Source organism: Branchiostoma lanceolatum, chromosome 15, assembly GCF_035083965.1.
Source record: "Branchiostoma lanceolatum isolate klBraLanc5 chromosome 15, klBraLanc5.hap2, whole genome shotgun sequence".
NCBI classification, from domain to species: Eukaryota; Metazoa; Chordata; class Leptocardii; order Amphioxiformes; family Branchiostomatidae; genus Branchiostoma; species Branchiostoma lanceolatum.
In genome coordinates, this window is record NC_089736.1 from 6,031,359 (window position 1) to 6,042,781 (window position 11,423).

Sequence of the window (11,423 nt, forward strand, 5' to 3'; positions counted from 1 at the left end):
TCTTCCATTATTCTACGGAAAGATTAAACTTCTATTATCTTCTTGCATATTTCAGGGATAGATAACAATCTTTGTGGAAAAGGTTTTAGTAAGAGTGCTTCCATCAGAAACACGTACAGCTACCTCTGTATCCTCCTTCAGAGGAAAAGCTTGGGCCTCCCTCGGAGACCCGTTCTTGGTTTAAGTTAACATATATATATATATACTTCTATGTGACACATGCGACGGAGCTAGCTTTAAACATTATAATTACTTGCAGGCATTCCGATAGAATTCGTGTATATAATGTAAATATGAATGTCAACCTTTTAATTAATTTAGTAGTGATCTCTGCGTATGTTTAATGTAATGATTATGTATGTTAAATGTAATGATTATTTTTTTCTCCCAGGGTTGCCCTTTGTAATAGCTTAAGCTAGTTGGGCAACCCTGGCATGTAAATACAATGCATGCCAAACGAATAAATAAATAAATAAAGTAAGAGTGACGTGAAACACACATTTATTTTCCTTATAAAAGACCATTGTGTGACTTTTAGTCGGTCATTTTCCTCCCGATGTCTAGAGCAGTCATGGCGTTTTACACGGTTCGTGTGTGCGTGGTTCTTTTCTTGGCGTTTTCAATGACTGAGGGGAAGCCTGACGGGGTGCTAACTCTCTTCCAGACGAACACAGAAGAAGTTCTACACGTCCCGATGAAATACGAATCCAACAACGCCGTCCCGAAATGGCTGGAAGGAACACTGGTGAGAAACAGAACTATTTATCGAATGCAATCTCTGGAAACAAGTTTTGTTACAGTCGCATATAGGCCCCCTTTTTTTGAAGTACTAATCCAACAACACCGTCCCGAAATGGCTGGAGGGAACACTGGTGAGAAACAGAACTATTTATCGAATGCAATCTCTGGAAACAAGTTTTGTTACAGTCGTATAGGTCCCCTCTACACTTGTGCTTATATACAAGTCCGCGTGTGTTGCGTATTAACATATTTTTGGTTCAGGTTAAGTATGCAGCCGAAGAAGTCATTTCTTTGGTTCGATAACTAGGCTGCACAATGGCTAGCCTGTATTTACACAAGCTCTCGGCCGGAGGTTTATAATACTGACTCCCAGCCCAAGAGGGGGATGGCGGTTACAGGATCGGCTGGCCACTAGGAGCGCGATTCGTCAGGCTACACAATGGCGGGTCAAAGTAGAAAAACAACTTCTTCCCCGCAAACTTTACTTAAACCAAAAAAATGTTAATGCGCAACTCGTACGCACTTGAATGTACGCACAGGTGCGATAGGGACCATAGATAGGCACATTCTTTCTACACTTGTAACGTCAGCGTGGATCTGACAGAAAAGATTTAGCATCTGCGCAGAAGAACCCAAGATGTAGGTCAACTGATTGTTGCGTGCGCAGTATAGTACAAATAACAATGTAGGTTATCGGACATCTTTGACGTGTGTGGAGTAGTGCTGCGTACCGGTTTTGTGTACCGGTACTGTACCGTAAAAATTTATTCGGTACAGGTCCAAAATACCGGATCATGAAGTACCGGTACTGTAGCGATATAAATTCAAACAAAGTATTTTCTCATTTTGTGTGTGTGTGTGTGTGTGTGTGTGTGTGTGTGTGTGTGTGTGTGTGTTTGTGTGTGTGTTTGTGTGTGTGTGTGTGTTTGTGTGTGTGTGTGTTTGTGTGTGTGTGTGTGTGTGTGTGTGTGTGTGTTTGTGTGTGTGTGTGTGTGTGTGTGTGTGTGCTGGTGTTCGTCCGTAGTTATTTGAATACACAGTCATAAGAGTGACAAAGATGACCCTGAACATATGTCTTGCCACGAAAAGTGTGCAGTCAGAGATGGTAGAACTAGTTGTTAATTAGAAATGAGAGTCCAGGCCATGGAGTCAAGAGGCTACTTATTCGCGGTCAGCCTGTCTTTGTTTTCGCAGTTATCTCTTTAAATTTCCATACGCTAGTCACGGTCACCATAGAGTGATAGAAAGTGGTCAACGGACACATGTAATGTTAATCAAAACCTCATTTGTATAATAAATGAACTACAATTAAACAAGACATACTAGAAACCCATCACTATTTCACTGAGTCGTGAAATCTTCGAACTGTTGTTTGATATCTAGTCCTCGTTTCTAGTAGGAAGACACGTTTATTAAAGACACTACACTTACTAGAGATAGTATTTGTATGACTTAATTTGAAGATAATTTGTTCATGTTATCCCAATTGTAATCGTAAATATTACCGTTTTTTTTTCATGATTTTCTTGTCCAAAAGGTCCGAAATGCTCCTGGAATGTTCGAGCTCGGCGGCCGCTCCGCTATCCACGTATTCGATGGCTTTGCGAAGCTCCACAGCGTGGAGATCGGACAGCACGAGGTGAACTTCTCCGCCGCCTTTCTGGGCACCAGCGCTTACACAAGGTTAGCTAAAGCCCCGTGTAATTTAAGTCACCATTCCCAACCCGGGGCCCGGGCAGTCTTTGGGAACGAAAAGTATGATGTAAAAGACAATACACTGCACGAAATGGCCTCGTATCCCGGCGTATACGTACAGGGATTCCTCCGGAAATATTCCATATCCCGGTGCGGATTTAGCGTTTCCGATATAATTAACGGATACGCTAAATCCGCACCGGGATATGGAATATTTCCGGAGGAATCCCTGTACGTATACGCCGGGATACGAGGCCATTTCGTGCAGTGATAGAAACACAAAACGTACCCAAAATTATTTAAAAGCATAGCTTGTGCAAATTTATTGACACACACTTTGATTTTTCGTTTCCGCAAACAGCCCGTCCGAGCCCCGGTAAGGAAATGTGACCCTAGCATTATGCTTAAGTCCCCATTCCCAACCCGGGGCCCGGCCGGGCAGTTTGCGGGAACGAAAAGTATGATATCTAAGACAGAAAAATGCAACAAAAACTTGAGCACCATTTGTGTATATTATTGATATGAATTATTGATATTAATTTTCGTTCACGCAAACAGCCCGACCCGGCCTTGTTCGGAAAGATGACCTAAGCATTACATATTCCGGACCCTCCCACGACTTTGCCCCCGACCACTCCCCAACCAAGGTCGGCGCTGGGTTGGGAGTAGCCTGGAATCCATCCTATTCTAGCTCCAGTACGCTCCTAGCCTCTGATTGCATCCAAGCAGAAATGTGACTTGCCTGACTTTTATTTTTCAAAAAGTATAGTCTGATGGTACAGACAAAAAGTTGTATCCATCATATTCCAGTTCCAGTTCGCCCCTCTGATCGCATCCAATCAGAATGTCAAATCAATATTTATAAACTTTCCTGACTTTGGTTTTTCTAGTCGGTTTGCGCAAACGACTTTTGAAGACTAGTTGGCAACCTCGCCGACCACCTTGTTAATGACCCAACCGTCTGGAGAAGGTCGGACGAACATGGACAGCTATGTGTGACGGGGCTTGACTTGGTTTACAGTACTGATAAGTCATAGGGCCATGACGGAATCAAGTTTGCGTTCACCGTGTTTGGTTGTTCAAGACAAGTAATTATTATGATTCTGCTGTTCGGTATACTATGCATTTGTTCAATCTTCCTGACAACCTACTTTTGTTTGCCAAACTTTTTTTTCACACTCGCATTAGTTTTGTGGTTCGCAGAGGATGTCATCCATATAATCAAACCAACATGGTCTTACACAAAACACAGTTTCCTATTGACAAACATAGCATAGCAGATTAGATATAAATAAGGGGGGTTTTATTCGTTGAACACCTTGCAGCCTGGGGGCTGAATTACATGTTCATTACAAATTACAAATTACACATGATAGAATACTTAAGGCTTTAAAATCATACAATGGTTACATTAAAAGGTTGCGTATCGGACTAAGACTAAACTGCACGTATTAGCAAGTAACATGAAACGGTGGATCAATTAACTACCTGGGTTACACTGGGCTTTGTACTGGAATTACAATGAGGTATTCAGAAGATGGACAAGGTAAGGGATTGGGCTACCGGAATATCGTGCAGTGCGGACTGGCAACTGGTCAAGTTTCTTTTTCTGCCTAGTCTCCCGGCCACTTATCTCTCCCCTCGACCGCGGAAGCCAATGTCTGTACTGCTCAGACATGTACAACTTCTGGGCAAACCTCAGGCAAAGAGAAACACGACGGTTCTCGAGAGTTTGGAGTCCAAGGGCTTCACAGGCTGCGGAGTAGCTGTGGAAGTTCTTGCCAAGGATGATTTTAGTTGCACGCACTTGGATGTTCTCAATCTTCCTCCGTTGGCTGTTTGTTAAGCCTGGGTGCCACAGGGGTGTTGCGTACTCCAGAACCGGACGTACGAAGCATGTGTATACAGTGAGTAGGTCGTGTGTAGGTAGCTGGAACTGTCTCAGCCTACAAAGGAGATACAACCTTTGTTTCCCTTTTTTAGTCATTTCCATGACTTGAACGTTCCACTTCAAATCAGACTGAAAGGTTACCCCTAAGCATTTGGCAGTGCTGACGACTTCAAGTTCATGGCCGTTGATTGTGAGAATAGGAGGTGGGGGAGGGTTCCGGACAAAGCACACCTGCATGGCTTTACACTTTCCCGGATTTAGCTTCATCTTATTAGTTTCAGTCCACGTAGAAAGTGTGTTGAGGTCATCCTGTAGTTTCACTGGGTGTGATATCAGCCTCGCTTCTACAAGGTTTAAGTCGTCGACAAATGCCCACGACTGCGCCTTCATGTTGTCGGCGATCTTGTTAACATGGGCAATAAAGACGATTGGGCCGAGTTTCGTGCCCTGCGCCAGACCACAGGTAAGACGTTTCACCTGTGAGAGGGCTCCCTGATATCTAGTTGTCTGGCTCCGGTCAGTGTGAAAGCTGGCAATCCATGGTACTATTTCAGGACGGACTCCAAGCTCTAGGAGGTGACAGATCGCTGTGGTGTGGTCAACAAGGTCGAAGGCCTTGCTAAAGTCCGTCAGTACCCACGTGCTGCTTGTTCCTCGCTTATCTGCCGCCATGAAAAGATGATTGGCCAAACTGACAAGGCAATGCGTCGTCGAACGTCCTTTCAGACACCCAAACTGACTGGGAGAAATGCTGTTCTCGATGTCCTGTAGTACCCAAGAAGCGACGAAGCCTTCACAAACTTTTGCGATGAGGGAAGTCAAGGACACAGGACGTAGCTGATCAATGCTTGGTGGGTGGGACTTAGGAATCGGGACTACAACAGCCTCCTTCCATTCCTGTGGCACTTTGCCCTCGTGTAGAGAGGCGTTAAAAATGTTGGCAATTGGTGTACTAAGTTCGTATGCGAACTCTTTCAATAACACGCCACTGATTCCATCCGGTCCAGGGGATTTCTTCGCCTTCACTTGTAACAGTTTATAGTACACCTCCCAAGGATGGACTGTGGGAGGAACGCGTGACGGAAGAAATGCAGGTAGCTTGGTGACGTCAAGCGGTGGGAGGGATGTCGTGATGTCGGTAAACTTGTTGTTAATGATATTCGCGATATCACTCGGTTTATCAGGTACACCTTGCACTCGTACCGCCATGTCCTTCCTCTGTGTACCAGTGAGGACTTTGAGCTCCTTATACCAAGCACGGGGATTCTCCTTCTTCAGCTTCTGAACTCTGTTCCGGTAGAACTCACTTTTGGCCCTTTTGATCGCCCTTTGAACTTTGTTTCGGAGTGTTCGCCATGTGGCCCAGTCTTGTTCCTCGAACGCACGCTGACGGAGCTTGATCGCGTTCTTGATCACTGGGGAAATCCATGGTTTGTCCTGGGCGTGGGTCTTTACCACTTTGGAGGGGAAGTGTGCATCTATTGCCTGGGTTAAGATTCTGTAGAAGGTAGAGTTATCAGATACGCCAAAAACTCAAGCAGCTGAATAAATCTATTTTTGTATTTCCTTCTTATATAGATCTAAGAAAGCCAACCGCTACGCGCCCGCACTCACTTTCTTCGGCGTCGACCCTGCGTTCAGCGAGCTGGAGAGGATAGACGCGTTCAGGTACCCTTACGACAACACCGACGTCAACGTCTGGAAGTACGGACACGGAGAAGACAGCGTCTACGCCGCCTTAACCGACGGATGGGTCTACGCTAAGTTTGACTCGGACACTCTAGCGTCTCTGGGAGTATCTGTACCTAGCGTTGCTGGGGTACAAATGTCTCGTGTAGTTCAATCCTGCGCCCACCCTATAGCCGAACCCGGTACAACTAACAACATTAACTACCTGATGGTCCCTAGCGTTATACCCGGACAGAAACAAGAACACTATGTGTTGAGGATTAAAGATCTCGACACGTACGAAATCTTAGCTAACTTTCAGACAGACAAAGCATCCTACATGCACAGCTTCGCCCTTACTGAGAACTACGCGATATTTTTCGCCCAGCCTGCCTACTTTGATTTCATGAAGATAGTTGAAACAGCCATGGTGGCGATAGATTGGGTTCCTGAAGAGAAAACAACTATAATTCTGGCCAACATTAAAACAGGGGAGATAGAACGGCTGCAAACCGACGCAATCTTCTTCACGCATCACGCAAACGCGTACGAAACGGCCGACGGTAAGATTGTCGCCGACGTTTGTCAGTTTGAAGAAGGTTTTTCTATCTTTGCCGACTATAAGCTCCCCATATTGCGTAACATAACCACTCTTCATGACAGACCGGCCAAGTCTAGGCTTTACCGTTACACCATAGACCTTGCCAATAAGACCGTACATACAAAAACCTTTCGTAGCGAATCCCCTATGGAAGACTTCCTCCACAAGATCGAACTCCCGATCATTAACGAAAATTACCGATCCAAACAGTACTGCTACCTTTATGGAGTCATACTCGACTTTTCTCCCTCAAACCCGCTAAACGGGTCTTTCGCTCTGGTCAAAAAGAACCTGTGCACCCCTGGTAAAGATCTGTATTGGTACCACCCGAACCATTACGTCAGCGAGCCGAGTTTTGTCGCCGATCCCGACGGGAAGGACGAAGATGACGGCGTCCTTCTTTCGGCTGTTTTCGACGCCGATCGGGGCGCCAGCTATCTTCTCATTCTCGACTGCAAAACGATGAAGGCGATCAACACGGCCTACATGCCAACCTACATTCCCTTTGGTTTCCACGGGAGATTCTTTGGCAGGGACTGGCCTGTGTAAAACCTAACTTTATGGCCCGGTAACATTCGTCGTAGACCATCGTGCGATTTTGACGTCGTAGAATTTTCAAACAGGCTGTGACTGAACCAAGGAGGTTAACCTCCTTGGACAGAACCAACCGCCGACTCGGACCTAAGACAGCAGTTCTGTAACTTCACAGCTGAATTTTGTACGACGCATGCACGACTATCCTAAGAATGCACTCAGTTTGTGATCGTACGACGATCGCACGACGGATGTGACCGTGCCCTTGGTTGTAACTGAAGATAGAGAACTCACATAATGACAAAACTGCCATATGATATACAGTTACCATAGTTTTGAAGGAGAAAGGAAAACACAACAGACTACTGATACAGTTTAGAACACAAACAGTACCGGTGATGTGATAAAGTGATGCATGACAACTCTTGATATTTTCATTAAACATGATGTGTGACGAGAGCTTCATTCTGTGTTTTACTTGCTAAAATATGAAACGCAAGCCTCGCATCATACTTATGCTGTTTACAATATAAGAGTAGCGACCAGAGACCAAATACGACACCACATTTTAGCCAGTTTTGATCATTTTAGGCCCCGAAACAAGTATTGTCGGGATTCTATCATCATCATCATCATTATTATTGTCATTACTCCATTTAACAAAAGAAAACTCAGTTTCCTGCATAAGAAAATTAAACCACTGAAAGTGCAGAACGAAAAAAGTTTGAAACAAATTATAAACGTACGTTTTCTATTCCTTAATCCACGTGCTCACATCAGCACTCTGAAATACAGACAATCAAGTCTGAACACTGTTTATGTAAAGGATATGAGATTGGAAAATTCCCGCTCAACATTAAGTTGTTTGATCTTAAAGGACACGAACAGGACCGGTTATGTGATGAAGCATTACGTGACAACTCTTGATATTCACATTAAACACTATGTGTGATGGGTGCTTCATTCTGTGTTTTACTTGCTAAAATATGAACACGAACCTCGCATCATACCTATTCTGTTTACAATATAAGAGTAGCGATCAGAGACCAAAGAAGTTAGGCTGTCAGAAATACAGCACAATATTTAGCCAATTCTGATCATTTTGAGGCCCTGAAACAAGTCTTGCGGGGATTTCATCATCATTATCATCATTCCCTTCAACAAAAGAAAATTTAGTTTCCTGTATACTAAGATTAAACCATTGAAAGTATAGGACGAAAAAGTTTGAAACTAAAAGTACATTTTCTATTCTAAAGTCTGCTTATCCACGTGCTCACATCAGCACGCTGAAATACAGACAATCAAGTCTGAACACTGTTTATGTAAAGGATATGAGATTGGAAAATTCCCGCTCAAAATTAAGCTGTTTGATCTTAAGCCCATGCATGTTTTGTGTTTTGTGTGCATGGTGCACGAGTCGGCTCCGGTCGAAGTTATTTTTCAATTTGGTAGAACAGAACGTGTGGTGAGTTGGATTGATTACATTAAGGGTTGCCGCGAGATACGACTGTCCAAAATGGGTAGAACTGGCTGAATGATGACAACACAAGGTGCAAATAAAGTATCTCTTAAAAAGTTTAACGTTGGCAATGACAACGTCTGAATTGTTCAACTGTGTATAACGTGTATTTTAAGGGCTGCTGTATAGATAGAAAATAGAATCGTGAAGAAGGGTGTCATTCATCTCTCTCTCTACCCCCTCTCCGTCTCCCCCTTCTCTCTCTCTCACTCCCCCTCTCCCTCTTCCCCTTCTCTTTCTCTCTCTCTCTCTCTCACTCCCCCTCTCCCTCTTCCCCTTCTCTCTCTCTCTCTCTCTCTCTCTCTCTCTCTCTCTCTCTCTCTCTCTCTCACTCCCCCTCTCCCTCTTTCTCCTCTCTTCCTCTCTAGCTACCACAGTCTCTATGTGCTCCCTCTCCCTCTCTGGCGACGAAAAAATAGGAGTTTAAAGACAAAGAAAAATTGACGACTCACAGGAACAGAAAAAGAATTGACAAGACCCCCCACCACACACACTATTTCTAACGGAAATAAGGGACATGCAATGTAGGGATGAAATAAGATATAAAAACGAGAGCCTTTCCTACTACTTACTACAGTAGCTGTACTGTATTGTACCGTACATGTACTTTTTTTCTAGCCTGTGCCTGCAGTTTCTTTCCATCCTTCAATCCTTCGAGATCCGTTCTAAATTACCACAGCAAATTGGATACAGAGCCGTCTAATTTGACCAACCACGTCGTGTGCGGCTGCTAAGGTTGCAAAGAATTTCTATTTGAGGTTACAACTCTGCGGCTGCGCTCCGCATTATTAGCGTTACTATGGCTACAGACCGAGAGTGTTAAGAGAAGTGCGTCACGTCGGGAAGAACAGACCAGAAACAGCAGAGCGCAGAGACGACAACTTTCCTTTCTGTGATCCGAGAAACGTACGATGCAGCAATGAGAACAAACAGCCGCCGCCGCCTGATCCACCGGTAAGTCTCTTTCCATGTTGCACAACTTGAGTTGTTACCATTCTCATGGGTCGCTTATGGGTGTTAACCGACAATCGTCTTACTAAGTAAGGTATTTTTCTGACAGCTTATCTTTAAAAGCGGGTATTCTGTACAGCGGCCTTTTGGCGACTGTTTGCGAAAAGCATTCGCCAACTTGCCGCGCTTAATCGCAAATTTGCCACCAACTAGACTAGCCTCCTTTGCAGGATTTCCGACCGTGTGTCGCCTGAAATGGCGATTTTGTATGTTAGTAAACGCAATTGGCAAAATGCCGCGCCGCGAATGGGCGCGAAGTAGACGCAAACTAGACGCCAAGAGGATCCAATATTGCCCCCCATTAGGGACCAATAGTTGCCGATTGGTCCCCAAATGGCGCCATTTATTCTGTTAAAAATATTATGCCAGTTTCAAGGTTTGTTTGTTCTAATCAATCTATGAAAACATATGTACACATACATGGTACAGAACGCATGGAGTGGAATCAATCTGGTATATCGTTCGCTTTGTTCATTTTCGTTACCATAAGAGTCTTTTTAAGGTTATGTGTATATTGTATAAAGTCCCCAGCGTGCACGAATGAACCGGGCGGGCGGGCAACGCTCCCAGCACCGTAGAGATACATTGAAGATCGCGGTAGTTTTGCAGGCTAGACAAGACGGAACTACGGGTTTTACCTTATAAATCATTACAAAGTCAAGCGAACACTTTAATCTGTACTAGTGTGCTACAATGTATATCCATCAGCATGTTAACTTAGTAATACCTAGACTTAAAGTACCTAAAGATTCCACTTCAGGAAAAGGTCAGGACAGCATTTTTATTCTTAAAACACGCAAGGCTTATGGTACGAATTAATTTTTGTATCCATGTTATTTCCAGAGACTGTTGGCCATTTTTCGGGCTGTTCCTGTTGAGACGCAGCCCCCCTGCCGCACAAGGCCGAGGTGGACGGGAAGGGCGACCCCCGTAGCCGGTAAGAACGCTTCTCACTCCGTACGTTCATAGTCTGCTGCTTGTCAGATTTCAGGCTACTCGGTATCCTCAAGCCATGTTATGCGCCTATTCAACTCTGTCCACCCCGTAAAGTTAGACCGTGCGGAGGACAGAGTTGGTAGGCGGGTAAAGGGCTGGATGGTACCGGGGAGACCGGCGTGCAGGCCCGCGGAAGTCTGGTAGACATACTTTTCAGGATACAGTTTCTACTGGAGTTCGATACATACATATTTTACACGATTTTCATAACGGACAGTCTTTCTGTTGGTTGTTTTGTTATCATGGGTTGAACATTCCAGTCTGATGAAATTATTTGTATCTAATCACAGTGACTCGATTCTATACGGATGATTTCCGCGCGCGCATCAATTTCCGTTGGTTTTCAAAAAAGAAAATAATGCTAATACAAAGATTTGGTTTTGCCTGCTTGATATGAAGTTCAGTTTGAAAAGTAGATTTCTGTGTGCCATAATTGCATTGTTGATTTACTAATCATATCATATCATATCATATTATATATCACTTGAACGCGTATTCATTATTCTTTACAATGATACCGCACTGGCTATATATGATAGAACATGTTTATTCTTGGCCCCGGCCTAAAAATGGTACATACTGCTTTCTCTGCTTAGCACTCAGCTTTTTGGAAAGAGTATGGTAGTCAAACACACACCACTACCCTGCTGTAGTGACTTGTACAAAGCTGTGAGGCCCAAGGCTGCCGAAACGGAGATTGGTGCCGCCTTATGCACCGTCTGGTGCGGGGAAGACTTTAACTTTAACTTTAAGCTAGCACTAGGGTT

General features: G+C 44.3%; 1 protein-coding gene across 2 annotated transcripts; it reads left to right on the top strand.

Moving 5' to 3' along the window:
- The first annotated feature begins 524 nt into the window (after positions 1-524).
- LOC136449303 (beta,beta-carotene 15,15'-dioxygenase-like) lies at positions 525-7,595 on the top strand. Of its 2 annotated transcripts, none has more exons than XM_066449284.1 (3): positions 525-745; positions 2,279-2,424; positions 5,906-7,595. In XM_066449284.1, the coding sequence occupies exons 1-3, from the start codon at positions 557-559 to the stop codon at positions 7,143-7,145; spliced, it is 1,575 nt and encodes a 524-aa protein (XP_066305381.1). In that variant the 5' UTR covers positions 525-556; the 3' UTR covers positions 7,146-7,595. The 2 variants fall into 2 exon arrangements, with proteins under 2 accessions (XP_066305381.1, XP_066305382.1); XM_066449285.1 differs by lacking the exon at positions 525-745 and adding an exon at positions 786-872.
- Positions 7,596-11,423: the final 3,828 nt, after the last annotated feature.

Coding starts and splice junctions, on each gene's coding strand:
- LOC136449303 (XM_066449284.1), top strand. CDS start 557: ATGTCTAGAGCAGTCATGGCGTTTTACACGGTTCGTGTGTGCGTGGTT. Junction 746..2,278: donor AATGGCTGGAAGGAACACTG/GTGAGAAACAGA, acceptor CTTGTCCAAAAG/GTCCGAAATGCTCCTGGAAT. Junction 2,425..5,905: donor GGCACCAGCGCTTACACAAG/GTTAGCTAAAGC, acceptor CTTCTTATATAG/ATCTAAGAAAGCCAACCGCT.